The 22,934-nt window shown below is 44.5% G+C and overlaps 2 protein-coding genes across 2 annotated transcripts in view; one reads left to right on the top strand and one right to left on the bottom strand.

Annotated features, from left to right (window-relative positions):
• POLA1 (DNA polymerase alpha 1, catalytic subunit) overlaps positions 1–3,670 on the top strand; it is a 329,016-nt gene extending 325,346 nt beyond the window's left edge. Inside the window, exon 37 of the mRNA XM_065423293.1 lies at positions 3,498–3,670. Within this exon, the coding sequence (XP_065279365.1) occupies positions 3,498–3,670 (173 nt within the window). The remainder of the gene's footprint in view (positions 1–3,497) is intronic.
• Positions 3,671–10,904: 7,234 nt separating this feature from the next.
• ARX (aristaless related homeobox) lies at positions 10,905–21,503 on the bottom strand. Its single transcript, XM_065421935.1, has 5 exons — positions 21,311–21,503; positions 19,134–19,809; positions 16,708–16,753; positions 13,878–14,206; positions 10,905–11,145 (listed from the first exon to the last, which is right to left on the bottom strand). The coding sequence occupies exons 1-5, from the start codon at positions 21,501–21,503 to the stop codon at positions 10,905–10,907; spliced, it is 1,485 nt and encodes a 494-aa protein (XP_065278007.1).
• Between the last annotated feature and the right edge of the window lie 1,431 nt (positions 21,504–22,934).

The raw sequence follows: 22,934 nt of genomic DNA, 5'->3' as shown, positions 1-22,934 counted from the left end.
GTGAGCTTTTATATGCATCTTTAAGTTGGATGGTATGGTAACTTGAAAGTATTGACTGACTGTGTGATATACGGTGGTCACAGTTGTCTTTTACTAAGAGGAGCACAGAGTGATGCTGGTTGTCATTCTTACTCTGCTGTGTGGCAGCGTAAATAGTCCCCTTTCTAACCAACCTGGTGGGAAAAGTCAATATCCCATCAGCAGAGGAGGTAAACACATCAGGAGCTGTGTCCTCTCTCATCTTCCCCTGCACTGTATTACTACAGTTCTTTAAATCTGTTCTCCCCAGTCATCAGATGCACTTGTGTCATTCAAATGCATAGTATTGCTGTACTGCAGATAGAACTGCAGTCTGAATTTAGCGGTATAACGTATTTTATAATTAAGACTTAAAATTATCCGCCCACTAATTTAATGCAGCCACTTTTATTTCTCCTTTCCCATTCCACGTTTCCCTTCTGCCTTAAAAAAAAAAAAATTCCATCTAGCAATCTTTTTAAAGTAATTAATGTAAATTTTCAGAAGGGTTACCGTGAACAATGAATGTTTAGATCTAGTGAACAAAAGCTAGAAACTCTGCTAGTGGAATGGCTTGAGACAGATTTTGAGTGATGTGTGTGTCTGTTTTTTGTTCTTCACTTCAGCATTGCTTTATTGTTTCAGTTTAGTTGTTCTTTTCCTGATTAATGTGTCTTCCTGCTCTTTCCATATGTAGCAGCTGTTTCTGTACATTGATACACTTCACCTTGGTCTCTCCTGGGCTCTGTGAAGCTTTAAAACTATTTTAGCCTAATTTTGAACTTTAAGTTTAGACACTTCATGATACAGTTGTTGGTACAGTAAGCACAAGTTTCCTCAGTTTTGCCAGGACATGAGCAGTTGCAAATAAAATCCTTTAATATCTCTTACCTTTAGCAATATATGAACTGCTTAGTGTCTTGAGGATTATGGTTAGTTTAATTTTTGTTTGACAATATACTGAGTTACTACAGGATTTAATGCATCTTTTCACAGTTATGTTTAATTAGACCCAATATTTAAAGTGTTTCCAGGTTAATTACATGTGTTTTATGCTATAGTGACTCAAATCTGATTAAAATACAGAATCTTTAATCTGGTTTTTCATTCTCTTTAGGCTGAATTTTAAGTTATCTTTTACCAGTAGAAAAAAGTAATTTGATTATTGACTGAATAGTGACAAATAGTAATTCAGCTATGTTATATTCAAGTAGACTCCATATATTAATGACTTAGGACCTGATCCTGCAAACACTTATACGTGTGGGTAAAGTTGGGCACGTAAATTCTCAATACTTAAAATTAAGCATAAATGTAATCCTTTGGGGACCGAACCCTTCCTCATTAGAGTTGTCTGTAAAGTACCTAAAATTTGATGTACACTTTTAATCCTGTTTAACTATCATAATTTTAAAACAAAAGAAATTTGCATTAATATGTGCAAAGATTGGCTTCAGTGGAAGTTGCTGAGTAAATAAATGTGAAATGCTAAGTGTATGAATTGAGGAACCAACAATAATACCTGAAGCTAAGTATATTGTATCAAATTATTAGGTAGTGAACTTACCTTGAAAAATCTTGCAAAGGTCAAATATGTTTTATAACATGTTTATAAAATTCCAGATTTGTGATTGTTTTCCCCCAATACTTTCTGTCCCTCCTATCTAATGTTTTTCTCCCAGGTCCTCATACATTATATGGGTCCTTCTTCATTCCCAGGGATAGGACACAAGCTAGATCAATGGGATGTGTTCGTCTCTCCACCTTAATTTTTTTAGCCTGACCCTACATGGGTGGACTGGAAAAGTCACCGAGTCCCAAAAAACATGTGGCTCTCATTGCTCCTGGGAAATGCTCACTGCCCTAAAGATTTATGTTATTGTAACAAACCACAAAGTGTAGTACTGACTAGTTAAGAAAGAATTGTTATTCTTACGGTTTTTTACATGGAATATGTACTTTGGGGCATTTTTGTAATATAAATAATGTAATGAAATGCTTCAGTCTCTGTTCAGAGGACAGCAAGGAATGAGACAGGTTGTAGCAGGTCAAGAATAATGTGTAATAGGAAAACTGTGTGGGACGCTTGCAGGATACATGCTTATGCTATGCCAAAATGGCTTGAGAGCTGCTTCGAGAGATTGCGTATCTCCCTGTGCCGTACTGTCACCGTTTTGATCGGCAGAGGGGCTTCAGCTGGAGCTCCCCCAGTATAAAAGAGGGAGGGACCCTCAACTTTGGAACCACTTCCTGCGTGTCCACTAGTCCAAAAATGTCTGAATTGGTTGACCTTCCAAGCTTATCTATTTACCTGGGCTTATGAAGAGGGAGGGGCATGATTGGAACCGGTTTGGAAAGAGGAGCATTGTTGGACTTGATCTTTACCAGGTGTTTTATTGTTGGCATGTGGAATATCTGCTGATTTTACTCTTAGTTAGATTGTGTTTGTCATTTTGATAAGGCACTCACAGCCAAAGATAAGGGGGCTTGTTTATTTTTTCTATATTGTTATAAAACTAAATTTAAAAAAGAAAGTGGCTTTGCCACTGAATTCATGAAGTGTTTAAAAAACAAATATTATGTGTTTTGTCAGAGATATCATGCCAACCAAATACTTTGGAATGGCCTATTCATTGGTACATCAAGAGAATCTGATGTCTTCCAAATAAGGCCTATTGGCCAAGACGATAGGCTCATCTTACTTACATGTTAGGGTAGGAAGTTGCGGTCATGAGGAGTTCCTCCTTTGTTAATAGTGTGCACTTAATGCCTTTCATCAAAGATCTTGAAGTGCATTACAATGATAGATAAGTATTAATATTCCCATTTTCCAGATGAGGAGACCTGGGAACAGAGAGGTAGACCAGCCCAAGGTATTTCAGTGATACAGATAGGAATAAGAACAAGGGATGAAATCATGGTGCCATTGACTTCAATGGCAAAAATCCATTGACTTCACTAGGGCCAGAATTTCATGCTGGGTCTCCAGATGCCTGATCCCCTTTTCCAACCACTAGACATGCTGCCTACTCTATGTGATAAGTTTCATGATCCCACTTTTTTTAATAATCATTTGTCAATGACAACACACACCTGGTTTTCTCTGATGTTGTGTCTAATCAACCCCCACTTTCTCCCTCCACTTGGGCAGCATTTCTGGCCAAGCAGCACTTCCTGTCAGTTACTGACAGGAGGTGCTGCGCCAGTTCAGTTGTGGTATGACAGATGGTCTGACTAATTCCTTGTTGAACTAGATTCAGTGTCTTTGTGAGTTACAATTTTGACATCCCTCCTAAACATGTGGGTAAAACATTGTGTTGGAAAAGGTAAGTGGGGGATGAGAACACAGAAAAAGTCTGAAGCTATTGCAGTAAAATTTGTTTTGTGTCTCCGGCAGCAGTTAACCTTATCTTATTTTAAAAGATTAATGAAAAAGTGTTTCCCTTTTTGATCTTTTAATCCTTCTCTTTTGTTTTTAGAAAGCATGAAGAGGAAGCTGACCATAAATGAGACAGAGGTTTACAGAAAGTTGAAGAACACAGTAGACAAATTTCTGTCCATGAGTGGCTATTCTGAAGTAAACCTCAGCAAACTCTTTCAGACTTTCAGTATAGTAAAATCTGTGGGAGATCCCAGTAATGAAAGACAATGATTAAGTGAAAATGGTGGGAGAAGAGAGGTTTGTTGTCCTTCAGAAACAATAATCTTTTTTCTACTCTGGCTTTCCCATTTTAAACAATAATACTCTGATTTCAACATACATAAAAGACAGATGTGTTTTAATCAGCTTGGTTTTTCAATGGAGAAAAAAAAAAGTAAAGATAAAAACAGAATATAGTGATTTACTGGACCACCTAAATAGTTGATTTTGTATATATATATATTGTGTTGTATCTAGAGCTATGAGGGAAAAGGGGGTGGGGGAATTGCTGCTTTAATTGAATAATTCCCAGTGAGAGTTGCTGGAATGTAAGTGATCCTAGACTTTGCTCCAGGGTATTTAGTAGAGGTGCTCTCAGGAAAAGAGGTTAGTAGAGGTCTCAGTAGGAGCACTAATGTTTTGCCTTTTCATAGTTTATCTACTTTCCTATCGTAAACATACCAATTAAAAACAATACTAAACCTAAAAGCCTCCTAATGTCCTAATACCTTCTTCTGAAGGGGGCTTTACTTTTAAGATTTATATATAAAGGTACTGAACAAGGGATGGCAGTTTTATAACCTGTAGTTACCAAAAACAGAGAACCATATTTTTTCTGTTTTAGATGTACTTTCTTTGTACTTAAACATAAGTAAAGTCTTGCTATTCTAAAGAAATAAATATGCAGTCAGCTCACCAGCTACACGGAGCAAGCGCATAGATATCTATCTTTATTCCACACAAAAATCAGATGATATAAACAGTCAGTGACAAAAATGTGGGTACAATGCAGTGTAGCCAAAAAATAGAAGTTAGTGATAAAAGTGATTATGGCCATACTAAAGTTTTAATGGTTTTATAAACAAATCTTATTGCCTGTTTACTGCCAGTAAAATGACAAACAGAAATGACAAGAAATTATAATAAAAATGGTTAGTTCTTTTGTGTAGGAGGAGGAAAAATTTAAGGTTGTTTGTACTTTTCAATAAGTATTACAGTCTATGTTAAGTTTACAGTGTCATGTATTTGTTAATTCAAGACTATAAAATGCTTTTAAAAATATGTAACAGTATAAAATGTAAAGTGTCATACTGCTTGACGGAAAAAAATAAAAGTTTTCTAGTGAAAGAAAATTTGACTGGATCTGTTGTATATACCGGACACAACAGGGGAGAGGGTCCCGGGGAACAGCTCAGTGTTCCTTACTGAGCCTGAACATCTTCACTGGAATCCTACAGCCCCACAGCCCAAATCAGCTGACACTGGCCAGCAGCGGGCGTTTTATTGCAGTGTATTCAAGTCCATTCCTTTAAATTCACAGTACAATTTACAGAGGTATATGCATCTCAGCTTTTAAAAGGTCAGTTTGGTTCAATGAAAACTAAGAAAAAGGCTTGAATCTAGAAAATAGTGAGAGTACCAGCACAAACCCACTAGATATCAAAGGGCATTGTGTGTGATTGAGTGTATGTGTATGTGTTTATATCATATTTGTTTATAAAATTTCACTAGAGAGTGCTCTGGGTAACACTGTTATGTAGCTAGTGATGTTGTGTATGTCTAAGTATACATTTGCTTTCTCGTACATGGGGCTAACTCCTGCAAGTTTTACTTGCACAAGTAGTCCTACTAAAGTAAATGAGAGTGTGCTTGTCAACAGTTACCAGTTTGGGGTCAATGTTATCCCATACATCTGGATGCATCGAGCAGTGCTACTTGTGCATTCATTCAGCATATTTAGTCAGATCATTATAACAGATAATTTCTCAGGTGTAGGGTCTAAAATAAGGTCTGCTGTCTAAATGAAACAATCAAGTTAGAGACCATTGAAAGATACAATAATCAATAACCTGTCTTTTTTTTTTTAATTTCCTGTATATTTGAGATTTTCACTGTATCCAGTCAAATTATTATTTGACTTGACCAATGAGACTGGGTAGAATTTTTAGAAAAGTAAAAGGATTACATTCTTCAAGACATGTAAGTATTATATACAAATAAAACGGTTACTCTAGCATTTGTATGTCTCTGTATAATCATTGTTGAATAGCCTGTTAGTTTACTAGGTTAGGGAGTTTTAAATTAAATGAAGGTTGTGGAATAATTGTGAAGAGTGCAGCAATATATAGTATCCATTTTTGTAACTCCAGTAAAGTTGTACTTCCATCACACAGAAAAGAAGGATTAAACCCTGTTTTTATGACACAGAAAAGACAAAATCCCCTCTACAGCAACTGTAGCCAGCCACAATCAGATGGGGAATCGGAAATGAATGCTTTTCCCAATTTCAGGCAATTTTTGCTTCGTCTCAGATCAGAGTTGAATTCCTGGCAAGGAACAACTGCCTTTTTCCTTACTAATAAGCCCTAAGCAATTTGTCTATTTTTGGCCCTGGAGAAAGGCTGGGAAATGCAAAATCATCTTTCTATATTTTTGTCAATATTCTATGTATATAGGAAATGGCTATAGTTGATTTAGTGCTGTAAATAATTTGAGAAAGGTTGAAGTTCACAGGCTTGTATTTTGAAACTGATCTAGGCTGAATTATTCCACGTTCTCCCTTGTACCTCTCCCTGCTGCAGCCCCCAAATCTACTACAGTTAAACATATTTTTTTCTCTTTTCTCTTTTTTTTTGTTTTGTTTCCAGTTTGGGGAGAGCAATGTTGATACATAAACTAAGAAGCCAGACTTCACATAGGGCATTTATGTGTTATTAAAAACAAATTCATACCACAAATCCATTTGGTCCTGTGCCAAAATTCCCTTTTTCACTGCAAAATGCACTTTGCTAATTCCAAACTTCAGCCCATCTTCCCTTTTGCTCTATTTGTCTATCTTCTGTAGAGCACCTTAAATATTTCTTAATTGAACAGTTCGTGGTGAATTCTCCTTATAGCAGTTTAATAGATTAACTCATCTGTGCCAGCTTCAAATTTCAGATTAAAATTCCTTCATCCCGAAGGCAGCATTATCAGGTTATTGGAGGCTGTTTTCAAACCTTGGTTTTGAATAGCAGCGGCTCTGCATTAATTTAACCACTAAGCTAATAAGTAGGTTTCGTTTTGTTATGCTAAGCTTTATTGCTTTTCTTTTGATCAGAATGGTGTTGTTGAGCAAAGCAGCAGACAAGGCATTCTTTGATGAGGGAATTAGTGCTCTATTCTTCCTCTATTATTCATAGCACAGTGGAATATGTAAGTACCTGAGGGTGTCAAAGGAGAGCAGGCTCTATTGCAAAGTGTTCGCCTTGTTTCTCTCAATAGCTGACTATGAGATGATAAACCGCTTAATACACTGCACTAATTGGATGAGAGCAGAAAGAGATGGGAATTAAGGCAAGGCAAAAGGAGAAAGTGCTACCAGCCTTCATTCACTCTGTCACCACTTTAACAGCGCCAAAGGAGGCACAAGCTTTCTATAAGCAGACCAGAGGTTTTGTGCAGAGATAAAATGAACCTGTTAGTGGATTCAAGTAATACACTAATTATTGCACAGTATAAATACCACTACTGGTTTTATAACACGGAGGTAAACTTCTTTTGAGAACGTTATAGGATTGCTTGCCAGTAGTATAGATCCTAATAAGGGCCCAGAGTAATAACCCCCTGGATTAGCAAAATTGCTGCTTGTGGAAGTATGATTCGGGCTTTTACGAAGATTTCAGCAGAAAGAATAAAAATGACTGAATGACATTTCTTAATGCGTAATGGCTTGATAATGATTCCCTTTTCTTTGCAGTAAAAATGTATACTTCAAACTGTACAGTTAATAACGTCCAGGAACAAACGTTATTTTTCCCATAATTTTTGCACCTATTTGAAAACTCTAAAATATATATGTGTGTATATATAATGCTGTCAGTGAAATGTATAGTTATTTGGGGGAACTGTAGCTTGTTCATAAAAACAAACAATTCAGGTCTGTCAAAGTGGCGTGTGTGTGTGTGTGTGTGTGTGATCACCTCCACACACAACTGGGGGTGGTGGGGGATCAGATAAATAATATTTACCTTCCTCTGGGGTTTGCACCTCTTAATTCTACTCCGGAGAAGGCCCACTGCAACCGTCTCCTTGTAAAACAAAAAATGTATGCAAACCCCAATTCTAGATGGTGGAGAAATGAAATGTGCCCCGTGTTGTGTCTGATGGAGAACGTGCCCTTCGCTCAGGATGCATTGCACAGCAATTTTCACTACGCCGAGCTGTCTTTGTATCGGGTTTGTATCCGTGCCCCCAGGCTGCCAGAGTCGCTGCGTGTTGCAGTAGTCTGGAACCTCTTGTTTTGCCTGCCCTGGAGCGGAACAGGGTGTGAGGGAAACCCTGGGTTGGGAACTCTTGTTGGCTTCTAAATGTGAGAACAGATGGTGGGAGATTTGGCCCTGGGAGGGAATCGGGTTGCCATGAGTCCCGGCTCTCTAGCGCTACATCCAAGCGTCAATATTTCTTTGGCGATTGTTAAATCTATATGGGGGGAGGCTTGTTTGAGGTTGAGCCGGGGGTGGGGGGCGGAGGGAGGGTCAGGCTCCCCTGGCATTGTAGCGAAGCGTTCCCAGATATTCGGGCCAAAGCGGGTTGCCACTCATTAATAATGCTCACAATTAGATTAAATCATTCTGGAAAATCTCATAAAATCCTCTAAGCACGCTCCAGTGGCTCTTTCCAGCCCCCAGCATTCAGCGCTGGGGGAGGTTTGGAGGGAGAAGAAAATTGGTTTCTTTTGCCGCTTTGAAAAGCTGCTGGGAGTTTGTCAGGCGCGCCCCGTCAGATGTTGACCAGGGAGCCTCGCTGGAAGTCAGGGGGTCGCTGGCGTGGGGGAAGCTGGGGCGCGGAATGAGTTTCCCTCCAGCTGGAGCGCGCTGAAAGAATAGGGGGCCTTGGGCTCGGGAGTGTTTGCAGCATCCGAGGGAGCCGGGATTAGGAGGCTGGTAAAACAAGGCCAGGCGCGGCCATTGGCCGGCCCGGGCTGCGAGCCGTGGGGGGGGATTTCACGCGATTTGCTTCTGCTCCGGGGAAGGGTCAAAGGAGAAGCGACGGCTTCAAACCCGCTGGCGGGGCGCGCCCAGCCTGAGAGCAGCCAACCCCCAGCGACCGGGCCCCGAATGGCCAGCGCCTAAAGCAAGGGAGGGGCGGCCCCAGCCCGCAGCGCCTCGGGGCACCGGCAGGCCAGCGCCGCCGGGGTTGGGGGACACGAGACGGGCTTTCCCGCCTCGCCACCCTCACGGGCAAAACCGCGCGGGGAGGCAGCTACGCCGCCCTCCCGCCCCCCTTGGGGCGCGGCGCCGGACTGCGGCTCTGCCACCCGTTTCCGCCCACGGGTCATCAGCACCAACCCCGACCCCGCCGGGCTTCCCCGGGCTTGTTCCCCCCGCTGGGGCCGGGTGCGAGCCGGGACTAGCGCTGGGCACCTTTAGCGGCGCATTTCCCCTGCTGCTGGTGCCCCCGTCCCCGAACAGCCTGGCTCCCCGCCAGTGCCAGCGGGAGTAACCCCCCCCCCCCCCAGCCCTTCCCTGGGAAGCATCCAAACCAGACCCGCAGGGACCGACCGGATCAGTGCAGGAATCAGGACACATCGTGCCAACGCCCTACTCACACACACACACCCTGTGTAAAGGCCCAGATTGAAACTCCTCTCCAGTCTCACCGCCCTCTCTGGCTCGCACCTACATGGGGCTAGGCCCTGTCAGATTGCAGTACGTGAAGCTGGCCAGGTAGAGGAATAACTGCGTTTACCACAAAGCTACAACCATCTTCGCCAAGAGGTTCTACAAGTTAGACTTCCAACAGTTCCCCTGAGCTGCAAGGCCTCGAGCACTGGTGTCTCCCTGCTGCTTCCACAAGCCCTCACTTTGCCTACTCCCCTTCGGCTAAATCAGTGTTGCCCTGAAAGCACGTGGGGGCCGACTTGAAGTCTGTATGACATTTAATATATACAATAGATACACACATGCTGGACCCTGCCACGAATGACTGTAGGAGGGTTCTGCTTCTCAGCGAGTTTCAAATTGTTTGGATTTTTAGGGCAGGCGTATTAGAAACATATTCTACGTTCAATCTTTTAAAAGAAATTCCTATTTTGTTGACTTAAAACAATAAAAAAAAACCGTACTTAAGACAGGGATCTCAGCTTCCTCCTACAGCAGTTTTGAGGATAACAATCTATTAGACAGTTATAATAGCCCCTATTTGTTACACCGCTGGTATTTCCATGGTTGTTTCCAATGACGCTATTAAATGCCATATACTTCAATGTATCCTTCACAATTCTTTTTGTTAAACATATATATATTTATATATATATATATTTTATTTTCTGAGTGTGGCACTTCTCCACTTAATAGCAAGGAAAAGTGTTAACAATAACGACATTACACAAAAGTACTGTACCATTGCCTTTTTAGAGTTTCGGAAACCGCTACAGTTAATAAGTTAAATAAAGGGGTTGTACATAAATATTTGTCTAGGAACCCTATTATATCTACAACACAGTAAGAATCTACAGAATGACAAACTTTTACAACACTACACTGAGTGCAATTGTTTTATAACATTTCAAATATACAAAGCTCTGTTCTTTTTTATAACAATGGTATGTACAGAATCAATAATCACAGTTTAGTGACTTAAACAGTCCATATTCTAGCAGTGTATTTCCCTTTGGTTTGATATAAAAACCTTGGTTGGTGTAGTGTTAAAGAATATAACAAGAAAAAGATATACCCCTTTCCTTTAAGTGCACTGGTTATCTTACAGCATCAAATTCACTTTCATTCTGCACTGGCAGCATCCTTGGTTGAGAATATGCAGCTGGCTACAATAACAGGTAAAATAGTTCCCCAGTGCTCCTGATAAAATAACATCTTAGGATGTTAAGTTGGTCTAAGAAGCTGTGTGGGAAGTTTAGGGTTTTTTTTTAAATTGCAATTTATTTATTTATTTAGCTAGATGTCCAGAAAAAAAGGGGGGGAGGGATGTAACTTTAATTCTATATAATATAATATCTTATTAGGAGCTCTTTTTGTCTAATGACCAATGAAGAAATTAATGTAGTGTACAGTTTTAAAATGTACCAGCCAAGGAGTTACTCATTCAGGAGCTTGTAAATGTTGGTTCACTCATGTGAGTGCTGATGCTTGCTTTCTTCAAGTTCCTAACCCGAGAACCTATCCAATGTCTTAATCGCTGGTCCTCTTTTTCCATTTGGTCTTGATTCGTACTAGCTGAGGTGACCTTTATTTATTTATTTATTTTAGCACACCTCTTTCCCTGTGCTGTTTCCAGGGATAATATTGAGCTGTGTGAGCTGAGCTGCGTGTTCTTTTGCTTTCAGCCTCAGAGCTGCTATGCTAGAAGCCCGTCTGTCTGCTGCAGCTGTTGCTGGATCTGATAGCCCACTTGATTGCACTGCACTTTCCACGGCAGGAGTGGGCTGTCTCAGTAGGGCAGCAGCAGTGGAAGCACTAGTCAGGGGAGCCATAGTGGAAAAGAGCCTGCAAGTAAAGTAAACATTTTGGTCAAAACCAAGGCAGCTTATGTGCGTGTGTCTGTTGCTGTTGTTTTGTCAGAATAAGGTGACCAGCGTTGTCATATCTGTTCCTCTCCCCCCCCCCCCCCTTTCTCTGTTCGCTTCCACTAAGAGTTCTGAGTTCATGTCAGAGCTAAGCAGCGAGGTATTATCACTAATGTAGAAAAGACAAAGACGCTGAAAAAAAAATCTCAACACTGGCAGTCAAAAGATTAAAAAAAAAAGCGAGTCTAATTCTCTCAGATTTGCTGGTGACAGCCGCTCACACTAGAGCACACTGTCAGGAGCAGTTGATACTGTGATTTACACTTAATAGGGAGAGGAATTCCAAAATGAAACGCTTTGGGGGATTGTTTTCTCCTTAGCTATCATTTAAAATAGAAACGCTGCACACGTTAAACTCTTCCATTATACTATTCCTCTCTTCCCCCAGTGGATTTCTGCCTTTCCCCTTCCCCCCTCCACAATCATCTTCCTCTTTTAAAGGTTCTACAGTCCTGATGCCCAAAGTGTCTTAACCGTTCCTCAGCACTGATGCCCATACCAGCAGGAAGTGGCATTCCTGTTGATTTCCTCACAGTGGAATGCCAATTATTATCCAGCAACCTAGCATCCAGGCTCAATGACACAATCTTTTAAATGCCTTCCCTCTAGTTTTTCTTACTTCTCTCACCAGAGCAGTCACTCTGAAGAGTGCAAGTGACCCCCTTGACTGGCACATCAAGATGTACAGACTCTCCATTAACCAAGGATGTGATTATTGACATCATCACGGCTAGGAATTGAACTGTGTTCCTTGAAGGCATCAGGGTCTACATACTAAGCCCTAGCATGCTAAGCTCCCATATTGGCTGCTGCGAATTTTTTTTTCTTTCTGAGTCTTTGATGCAGATATTAAGTATTAACATTGGCAAGAATGGAACACATTCCTTTTAAAAGGTCAATTACTGCTCAGTTTAACACAAGCTTTTACATTCTTCAGAATCCCTAATTCTACTGGTAAAATCTAGCGATACTATATATATCAAAACAATGATAGGTTTGATTAGTGGGAGGCAATCCCTGTTGTGGTGAACTTGTTAAATTTAACAGTTTTAAATCACCTAATACATACTGAAATGCTACATTTCAAGGTGGATGTGAATTTGCTCTGTCATGCCTATTTTAATCTTATAGCCCATTATCCAGGCTGAGTTAGTAAGCTTTTACAATTCACTTTTCAATTTGTTGTCGGGGGGGGGGGGGGGGGAGGAACCGTAGAAGGACTGCACTAATGCTACAAGAGAAGTGATAAACTGTGAAATCATCGCTCTAAGCAGGGGGCGTGACAGCACTGTAACATCACTTGTTCCATTAGGTAAATTGAGTCACTAACTACAATTTGATGCATAAACTGTTTAATTGTATTGGTTTAGACTAAGAAACTAATTTTACTTAGATTTTTTTTATTTTCCTCCCGACGATTTTGTTAAATTGGCTGCTCAGTTGGATGAATCTATTATTTCTTTGTTCTCCTAAACAGAGATCATTGCAGTTACATTCAGTTTTATTTTCACTTCTCTCTCCAACTTAATAAATCCTTCTATTGTTTCTCTGTCTGTGTGATTAACTACAGACTTTTTAGTTCATCATTTGGTTTTCATTTAAATAAAGGAAGCTATAATATACGTGAATCGTTTCTTTTATTTCAGTGTCTTACACGACTAGTAGATTTAGGTATAAAACACACTGAGAAATAGACCCGGGCAAATACTCCAAAATATTTTTTACGACGAGTCCTACTAATTATTGAATGCTTCACCGGTGTTGTGTTCCCTTGCTACAAATACTCTAGCGAGTGATGCGAGGGGCAGGAATGTTTGTGGAAACCGTGAATGTCAACCAAATATAAGAGAATATTTCCAGAGAGCAGATTTTGAATTAGTAGATGTGAATATTCATGGTGACAATCTGATTCTAAGCGTTACCCTCATCTAGTCAGGGAACCGAAGCGTAACATGTGACCTGTGCGTCCAATCAACACTAACCAACACAGCTCGAATTTCGAATATCAAATAATCCACAATGAACTGCCTGCGAGAGATCTACCAACCCAGAGTGGTTATAATTCTGTGAATGGTTTTAAATAACTAATACGTTCAAGAAAACGATAGGCTGCTCGAGGACAATTTGTGAACAGCAAAAGAGGCAAAATTAATCAAATTACACGCTACAAATTATTCATCCAGCTCTACCGGGGAAGCATCATTGTCACCAAGTCACTTGAGGGAGACCAGCTCAGGGTGAGAAGTTACCTTTCCTTCTTGACCCACTGCCACCAAGCCTCACATCATAGCAACTCTTCGAAAACTTTCTTTCAAGACAGTTCTAGTAATATTAACCTCCACCTGAGACTCGGAGCACTGTACATTAATGAGTCAGGTTGTAGCATGCAGACGTCAAGTGCTTGGAATTCTGCCATTTCCCCTCATTTGTCCTTCCTCCCCATGAATAATCTGTAGTGTAAATTCAACTAAGGTGCCTAACTAATCCAGGCAAGAGAACTGCGTTAATTGCACACAAGTTGGATTGCAGTAGGCAGCCGTGGCTCCCGAAAGCCATGTTTCATGGCACACACTTTCTCCTCCCCAACCTCCACCCCCTGTACTGGTTATACTATACACCGCATTTGCAAATGGTAAACGCTGAACGTGTTACCTGCCAAATGCAGGGCTGATGAAGGCTGGATGCCGGAATACAGCTGCGCCCAGGAAAGTGCTGAGGCCTAGCGGAGTCCCACTTGGTGGCAAAGTTGCAGAACCAGGTGGAGGAGGTAGACTAGGGAAGGCGGCAGCAGCAGCTGCTGCAGCAGCAGTCCAGGCGGAGTCTAGAGCTGGGTGATGAGGAGGGAAAGGACTAGCATCAAGGTATGGACTGAGTGGGTGAGTTGCTGACAGGGGACCAGGGAAAGGCAAACCTGGGGTGTGTGTCTGAGCCCCAGCCTTTTCCCTCTTCCGCCATTTAGCCCTACGGTTCTGGAACCATACCTGAAATCCAAAAGAAAATTGGTTTTAATATTTCTGGCCTCGTCTCCAAATGTTTTGCCCAGCAGACATGATACATTTTCCGGACAGGTCTCGAGCATTTCTACCCCAAACCCTCAGCAGGCAGGAGGTCAGAACTGGATAGGATTTTAGACTACAAATGGCAGTTGATCTAGGTAACATTTGGAGGGGGGGGGACTTTGTTGTTATTACATGGAGTAATAAATGGCCCGTGTTGGTCAAATAACTCGCACATTAGGACAGGATTAAACAACCCCTGAAGTGGGCGTGCATGGTTACCTTTCATGGAAGCGTTTTTATCACCTTCTCCTGGTTTATATATTTACCCTGCTGGTAAAGTGATTGCCTCTTTGGAAGAAAGTATGAGGCTAGGGTGGAGCTGACCCGTTAAGCCTTTTATCCTTAATATGGTTACTTATGCTATATAATATATAAATAATACCTCATCTCCGGGTTTACCGTTTCACAGGTATAAATAAGCACACACGTGTGTACTGAATACTCTGAATATAGGTAACATTTAACACACAGTATAATGATTCTCTGAAAACATGTACAATATTCGGAAGTTTCTTTTTCAGCTAACATGTATCCATTTTCCAGAGGAATCCTACTGGTTTGAGTGGAGAGTAAAACGTTTTAATTTAAATACTTGACAGCATGGTGGTGGTTTTGGCAGCATACAATAATGCTTTCTTTTATGGACATTTTAACTGAAACATTACTGCTGTAGTCAAATGTTCTAAAAATTAATTCCCACTAGAACTAAATTATTTTTATGATGTGATCTATACACACACCCACACTAAGATCTGCATGGTATCTTTCACTGAAGTTAATATTTACAAATGGTATCATTTTAGGCTCATTCAGGTTTTTAAAGATTAAAAGCAATACAAAATCGTGACTGCAAGTAAAATGTAATATTAAAAAAAAAAATCGCGAAGCTATTGAAGGAATAATATGCATGTCCCAGCTGTACTCTTAGGATTTAGTTTACATGACTTTGTTAGCCAGCCACGGAATTGCAATCTCACCCTAAACATTCGTTAATCAAAATGTGCGTGTTCTTTGAAACAGAAGAGATTAATAAAACACCACATTTGAACGGAAAATGTTCGCTTAATATCAAAGTATAAATATCACACATTAAAGGAGAGCCTTTGAAAGAGACATAATCTGTTAATTTTGTGGAGCGGTGGGGGTTGAATTTTCACCTTTAAATATAGCTCACGTTTGGCAGAACATTATGAAACCCCATCTCTACTGCAGCTAAACGAATAAAGGCAACGATGCTATGTGTAGACGTACGTATGAAGAGACATGATGTCCTTAAAGGAAGCCAAAATCTTCTACAAGCGGATCGTCTCTCCCAACTAAAACTCAATTAGCAAGCTGTCCCCACTGCAATTCCCCATTATTGAATTAATAAGTCTGAGTACACCCAAAAGGTAAACGAAGGGACTCTCATAATTCATATTCCCTTAATTACATCTTCTCCAGTGAATAGGAGAAGAGAGAAAGGGGGTGTCTTTCTTTTTAAAAGTTATTTAACTTTCCCACGACTTGTTCCCCTGAGCTGAAAATACTGATTTGCTGTCACATCTCTGTTTGACAATGGAGAAATGTGTCAACAGAAAGGAGGGGACAAATCTCATCATTAGCCCCTCTAATGCAAGAAGCTGTTGTGTATTAAATGAGCCATATGGAATTTATTATGCTTTATCAGCGCCTGATTTTAACTGTAAAGTGATTTGCTCAGCTTCAGACCCAGAGACATCTGTTTTCTGTTGGCAATCAGGGCATCCCAATGTTTATCGTCTCTTTGGTTATGAGACTTGGGTTAGGAAATGCACTCTGGTATGGGGCTGCAAACACCTTTAATAGCATTGCACTCACTCACTATTAGATCAATGCGGGCTTATTGCTATCAAAAATGGGAAATCAAATAGCATTAGCCAGCCCCTTGTGCAGGCGGAGAGGAAATCAAACAACATTTCGCCTTCAAATGGCCCTGTTTGTTCTAGCACTAAGTGGGCTTTTATGAAGCCCGATTGGAGATTTAATCACGGCCAAATACCTGCTTGGAGCAGAGCGGGTTTGTCTAACAACCAAAACCCCGCGTGGCCGGGCGATTTTAATCCAACTGGGTTTCGCCTGCTGATTATTGGGGTCGGTTGGGGGTTTGGTGGGAGGAGTGGGGATTAGCTGCCTCCGGACTTTCCCCTACCCACCACACTGACCCCAGGGGCCAGCCCCCACGCCCTCCCCTCCCCAGCGTGCCTCTGGAGAACACCCCGCAGGATCGGCAAAGGCAACAGGGATGGTTTCCAACCCACCCGCGCAGGGCTGAGTGAGTCCAGTCCCAGCGGCCGCTGCTGTGCTTGGCTGGCCAGGGCCCCGCGGGCATCCACCGGCTCTCCGCTGGGTGGGGAGACCGCGCAGGCCCCTATTCACCCGACCCAGCTTTCGCCCGGACTCACCTGCACTCGGGCTTCGGTCAGATCCAGCCGCATGGCCAGCTCCTCCCTGAGAGGGAAACAAGCACACAGACACACCGCGCCGTGAGACTCCCCGCGGGGGCGCAGAGCAGCTACGGCAGCTTTGCCCCGTCCCCAGATCCCGGCCGGGCGGGGGGCTCGAGTCAATGGCCGAGCTCCGGGGCACATGAATGGGAGCAGGATCGAGCCCCCTGCCGTGTGCCTGGTCTGAGCACAAATTCAGGGCACCCACCACATGGCCCATGGAGCCCTACCAGGGGCCTATTCAGGGACAGCTCTAGCCCAATACCCGGAGCCACAGTCTGCTCCACAAAACTCCGCGCAGGCTGAAGTCTGCTCACAATTTGGCTCCCAGTGCTCACACCCCGTCTGCTTGCAACACCCGCAGCCCGTGTAGCAAAGTAGGGAAAAGGCTTATTACACGTTTCCCCTCTGCAAGCGATCAGGAGATGCTAGAGAGCAAAGGGGGCGAAGTCACCCCCGGGTCAGGCCATTCCGCAATTATCTTCGTCCGTCACGTTCGAGCTGTGCCTGGGATTTAGAGTTCAGTGTGTGCCTTAAAAACTAATTAGTTTCAAACCCACTAAACGCTTGGTGTTTCCAATGCCCACCGCAAACTCTACACATCACAGGGGGAATCAATTTAGCTGAAACGCTACCCCTTCATTGCAGTTATTATTGCAATAATTAAGGCAAATCGGAAACCATTAAGATGTTATAAAACTGCTCATAATCTGTTTACCTAAAATATGAGAGCTCAGAGCATAATTGGATCTCCCTCCGCTAAAAAGAAAGAGCTGGGCTGGCCAAGGGACCCTGGGCTGCAAAGAGGCTGCTTTCTTTCAGACCCCTCAGCCTCACCTGCAACTTTCAAAGCCTGGAGCCCGAGGGAAGCCAAACACGAGCTGCCTTCCCTTTCGCTACACAACAAGCGCCTGACATTTTAACTCAAGTCTCCGAGCCGGCTGGAAGCTTTCTGTTTTAATACCCAGCCAGAGAAAAGGCTCAGGAACCGCAGAAGCAACAACAACAGCAGCAGCAACAAAAGGCCTGTTGGATTTTTCCCGTTTCCCTCCAGGATATTGTAGCTAAACTACCCGTTCTGGAGCGCAGCTCTGCAGTATTCAGGCAGCGCAAAACCGCATGGCAGGCCTTGGACTGTTAAAGGTGTTATAAATTGTGTCTTCTGGGGAAAGAGTTTCGTTGCTGTCTGGAGGCAGCAGAAATCTGTTAGCTGCAGCAGAGCATAAGTGCACCCCGGGTACCACAGTTAAGCGTTTCCACGCCGCATTGCTTTATTTGTTCAAAAAGAGGATTGATTTTCCTTCTTTTAGTTACACCGGTATAGTATAGCTCATCTACGAAATTGGGGGTATGATTGTGTTTTTAACGTTCTATAGAGATTACTTTCGCCTTATTTTTTTTTCTCTCCGTCTGACACTATCTCCTCAGGACCTGACTTCACTATTCAGGGGAAGAGGGGAAAAAGCGTAAATCAAACGAGTTTCTGGGCAAGGAGAATGGAGTGGTGTGTGTGAAAAGGAGGAGAATGGGAAAGGGCCCGTCAGAACTGTAAACAAACACAAGATACACTTAATTCCTATTCGAAAATTCCTCTGTGTTTCTGGGCAAGGATAGTAAATGAGCTGTAGATAAAGTGTATAAGCAACAACAGACCCTACTACGTGTACGAGAATATCACCCCCACCCCTCTCTGACTCCGATCTAAGTTTGTATCTCTCTACACATATCCATATGCAGAGGTTAAACATATTACACACAGTATTTTAGCGGAGCTATTATCTAGTTAAATATTCTAAGAACCCAAAGCTGGAATACTTTGATCTTTTTTTACAGGACTTCCCTGGACAGGGTAGGGTTCCAGCTTGCACTGGGAAAAGCGTAATTGATACCCAGCAAGCTTGTTGGTAGATCTGAAGAAGGATCAAGGCATAGGATAAAAATAGAACATTATGTGGTTTAGCTAGGAGCGGGACAGATACTACCTGCCTGTGGCCAACTAGCTCTGCAGTGAAGACAAACTAATCGCAGAAGTTTCTCTCCTTTCCTGTGCCACTAGCAGAGCAGCGATTTCTACACTAGAGATTGTCTCTAAAGCTGATTAAAGGTGGGGGAGGGGGAGAGAAAACTCTTCCCAGCTGATCCAAGGGGGATTCAGGAAAGGCCTGGGTGAGACCAAGAGGAAACTCCTGGTGATTGTGGCCAGCAGAGAAACTCAGGGGTGTGTGTGAGAAAGAAACGCTAAGGCGCCTTCTCCAATCAGCCAGCCAGCCCCAGGAATTGCCTCTGAGCACAGGGGAGCTGTGGCAGCTGATCTGCGGGGTGAGAAGGGCTCTGTGCCCAGCCGGGCAGGCTGCGATCATCAACCCTCCTCCCCCAGCCTGTACCTGGTGAAGACATCTGGGTAGTGGGTTTTCTGGAAGGCCCTCTCCAGCTCCTCCAGCTGGTAGCTGGTGAAGGTGGTGCGGTAGCGCCGCTGCTTCCTCTTGAGCAGCCCCTCCTCGGAGTCGCTGCCCGCCGACAGGCACACGCTGTCCTCGCCGTCCTTGCCCTCGGCGTCCTCCGGGTGCAGCAGCAGCTCCTCCTTGGGGGACAGCTCCCCACCGTCGGGCCCCGTGGCGGGAGCAGCGCCGCGCCTGGGCTCCTTCAGGAGCCCCCCGCCGGCCTCCCCCAGCAGCTCCTCCTCGTCCTCCTCCTCCAGCTCCTCGTCCTCGTCCTCCTCCTCCTCCAGCAGCTCCTCGTCCTCGTCCTCGTCCTCCTCGGGCACCCCCGCGGCCGCCGGCCCCGGCCTCTCCTCGGGGCGCCCCAGCTCGTCCAGGGCGGGCGGCGGGGGCGCGAAGGGCGCGTTCTCCCGGTACGACTTGCTGCGGCTGATGCTGACCTGGGGCGCCTGGCTGATCTTCAGCGTGTCCCAGGACGGGGCGGCGGCCCCCTCCGCCCGCTCCGCCCGCGGCCCGGCAGCCCCCGGCAGCAGCCGGCCCCCTCCGGGCCCGTACAGGCGGCGCAGCTTGGGGGGCAGATGCAGCTCGGCGGGCTCGAACGGGGGGCTCCCCTTGGGGGATCCTGCCGGGAGACAGACACACACAGCCCGCCGGGGCACAGAGAGAGAGAGACCGGGTCAGGGCAGCCGCGGCAGCAAAGCAGGGCAAGGCACCAGCCGGGGAGCTCCCGGGGACACCAGCCCCGTCCCCAGCCGGCGGGAGACCCCCACCATGGTCAGCTTGAAACCACACCGGCCCCTTCGGCTCCCCACCCGTCCGGAGTCCGGCTAGAAAGTTGCCACCGGTCCACCCCAGAGTAGCCGCCTGCTTCTCTCCTGCAGCGGGCAGCCGGTGGCATAAAGCGACCATCGCTCATCCCTGCCCGCTAACAGGCACCGGCTGTAGCGCGGGCTCAACAAACCCTTCCCCGGCCCGCGTATCCCCCCCCCCCTTTGCAGAACACATTTCCCTTTTAACTCAAGGGCTTCGTGCTGCCATCAGAGTCTGAAATAGCCCTGGGGAACCTGGGGGGGAAACCCAAAGGCCGAGATGCTCTAGCTCGTCTCGTTTCCGTTGCCCTAACGGTGTTCAATGGATATTTTACGTGTCAAACAAGCCTATTATTCTAAATCGCAAGTTTATTTGGCAAGGAGAAAGAAAACCCGCTGCTGTGAATGATCTCCCCAGAGGTTAAACCGCCCTAGAGCAGGAAGAAACTGCCCTAAGCGAAAAGAGATGGGAAATGTGATTTGGTTGTGAATTATTAAGTCCCCTTCTTGCTCAAAAGCAAGCATGAATTTGATACAGGAGATCAGAGAAATGTTTTACACAACAAATAGGCAGGATTTCCACACACACACCCCGTCCAGCTTTTCTTTAACGATATTGAGTCTCAATCAATAAAACTATTGACAAATATTGAATCCGGTTTAGCTAGGGTACGAATATAAGTGTTCACTTCTGACACGAATGGTAAATCCCCAACAAGAACGATGAACTATCAGGCTAAGAACAGCGCAAAAGGAAGCCGCAGTTTTCCAGCAGTTCCAGCCCGGTACCATGCAATGTGAGGAGTTTACTCTGGTCTAAGCTTTAGTAAAATCAAATTAATAATAAAGAAGAATAATCGGAACTGAAGATACGATCGCGTTAAACCAAATCCGCCCAAGCCAATGGCAATGCTCCCCCACTGCGGAACACTCTCAGAGCCCCAGAATTACAGGGTCTCCGCCGCTCAGAGAGTCCCTGTCCACACGCTGGAAGGGGGTGGGGTGAGCTAATCCCAACAGCAACTGCTATTTCTGACCTCTCGCTTACATAAGCCGATCGCTATAAATATATTACTTTTATGACCAAACTACATGCTCCCGGTGTGAGACAGAGCGATCGAAAACGAGCGAGCGAGATTGGGAGCGATCCAGCAGGGGTTAGAGCGCTGAATGGCTTTGCAGTTAACAGGCCTATAGAGCTGCTTCTTTGGGTCTCTCCCCCCCCCCCCCCCCCCTTCCCTTCCCTCCCAGCCGCACTTTTACTTTTCTTTTTTTCCAGCTGATTTTGCTTGCAACCCGCCGTTTGTTGCTTACCTTGCACGGCCTTGTCCTGTTCTGTCCTGTTAGACAGAGAAGGCAGGCTCTGAGCAGCTCCTAGCAATCTCATTTTACAGGGGCTCCTCCTGCCCAGGATGCTGTCTATGCAGTAGGAGGAGAGTAAAGTTGGAGATTTACTTTTACATTCAGGCCTCTCAGAGCAGCTCTCTTCTTGGTATTGATTGCTCATGGCTTTGGCTTTCCCTTCGGTAAGGAGCTGCCTCGCTCGGCCGGCTGGCTGGCTGGCTGCGTGTGTGTGGGGCTGGGTTGTTGGTTTTTTTTTTTGGTTGTTGGGTTTTTGTTGTTGTTGTTGTTGTTGTTGCTTGGGCTGGAGTGTTTTTTAATCCCCCCACCAGCGGCTCCACTCGCCCCTCTTCCTGCTCAGGACACTAGTAACAAGTGTAGTGAGCTGCAATTGCTTTGCTCTTGAGTCCCACTCCTCCACGTGCTGGGAGCCGCCCTCTGATTGGCTCTCGCCAGAGGCAGGGCCGCTTCAGGCTTCCAGCGCGGAGCAAAGCCCGGTTTGGATCACTAGGGGATCAGCACCAGCGCGGAAAAGTTCCTCGGCACCTCCCTGGGAGCTGTGTTCACTTCCACCTCGCCTTGTCACCCAGAAAACGAGTCCAAACCCCTCGCTCCCTGCCCTCCTAGTCCTCCATCTCTCCGCAGCTATTGCCACGACTGACCCCCATACCTCTCACGCCCGGGAAAGGGAGTGTCCGTCAAAGATATTGTTTCCCACAATTCTAAATTACTGGGTGGGGGAGGTAGGGAAAGAGGGGTACGAGTTATTACACAACGAGGATGCGAGGTTCAGTTATTGCTTTCAAAACTGTTCAGAACATCTCCAGCTGACACGTTCTTCTTTACTGGGGTATGGAATGGTTTCAAATATCAAAGCATGTTTTGAGGAGTCGTTTGAAAATAAAATAATGCTGCTAATGTACTTTTGCTGGGCTAATACAGATGAGCTCGCACTTGTTGCAGATCTGTTACCTGTCTATTGCTAGTTACGCTTGACTATTGTTTTAACAGCAGAAAAGGAGGTATGTGGATGGCAACACGGCTTGGGTGATGGCGAAAAGACACATAAAAAGCCAGTGTCAGGAGACACAAGACAGCCAATTTCTCTTTAATTGCTAGATGTAAAATTGTTTATAAAAGTTATATTCTTGGGGGGGGGGGGGATGGGTGCCCTGGAGGACGAATCCTTCATTTGCCATGGTTGACCTGAGATAAACCAGCAATTTCATTGGAAGGAATTGTGAGAATAAGAATAGAGATCTGGATCAACATATTTGCGATTGACTTTCCATCTGGCTCTTCAGCTTGGAAACAGAAGGACTAAAGTGTCCCTTATCTCCCTTTAAACTGGAAACCCAGCAATGTCCCATGACATTGAGATCATTGTGAAAGGGAGGACGTTTTAGATCTAGCAAAGGAGTCTGATAATAGAGCTGATACCTACAATGGTAATTCCAAAGACCGGTGAGATAATGCTGTATCCAGAAAACTCACTATTTCCTTGCTGATGTCTGCAGTACAGGCTAGGGCCAAGCGAAAAGCAAAGAGGGAAAGCCAAGGGAAGGAGGGGGGCGGTGGTGTAGAAGAAAGAAATCCA

The sequence above is a fragment of the Emys orbicularis genome, chromosome 1 (genome assembly GCF_028017835.1).
Source record: "Emys orbicularis isolate rEmyOrb1 chromosome 1, rEmyOrb1.hap1, whole genome shotgun sequence".
Classification (NCBI taxonomy): domain Eukaryota; kingdom Metazoa; phylum Chordata; order Testudines; family Emydidae; genus Emys; species Emys orbicularis.
The sequence above is the reverse complement of the archived record's forward strand: the minus strand, read 5'-3'. Positions and strand labels throughout refer to the sequence as shown.

Bases quoted from the DNA above. Each gene is read 5' to 3' on its own strand.
- ARX (XM_065421935.1), bottom strand. From the start codon at position 21,503: ATGAGCAATCAATACCAAGAAGAGAGCTGCTCTGAGAGGCCTGAATGT. The intron at 19,810-21,310 runs GTAAGCAACAAA...GTCTCCCGGCAG, and splicing joins ACAGGACAAGGCCGTGCAAG to GATCCCCCAAGGGGAGCCCC. The intron at 14,207-16,707 runs GTGAGTCCGGGC...TTTGGATTTCAG, and splicing joins TGACCGAAGCCCGAGTGCAG to GTATGGTTCCAGAACCGTAG.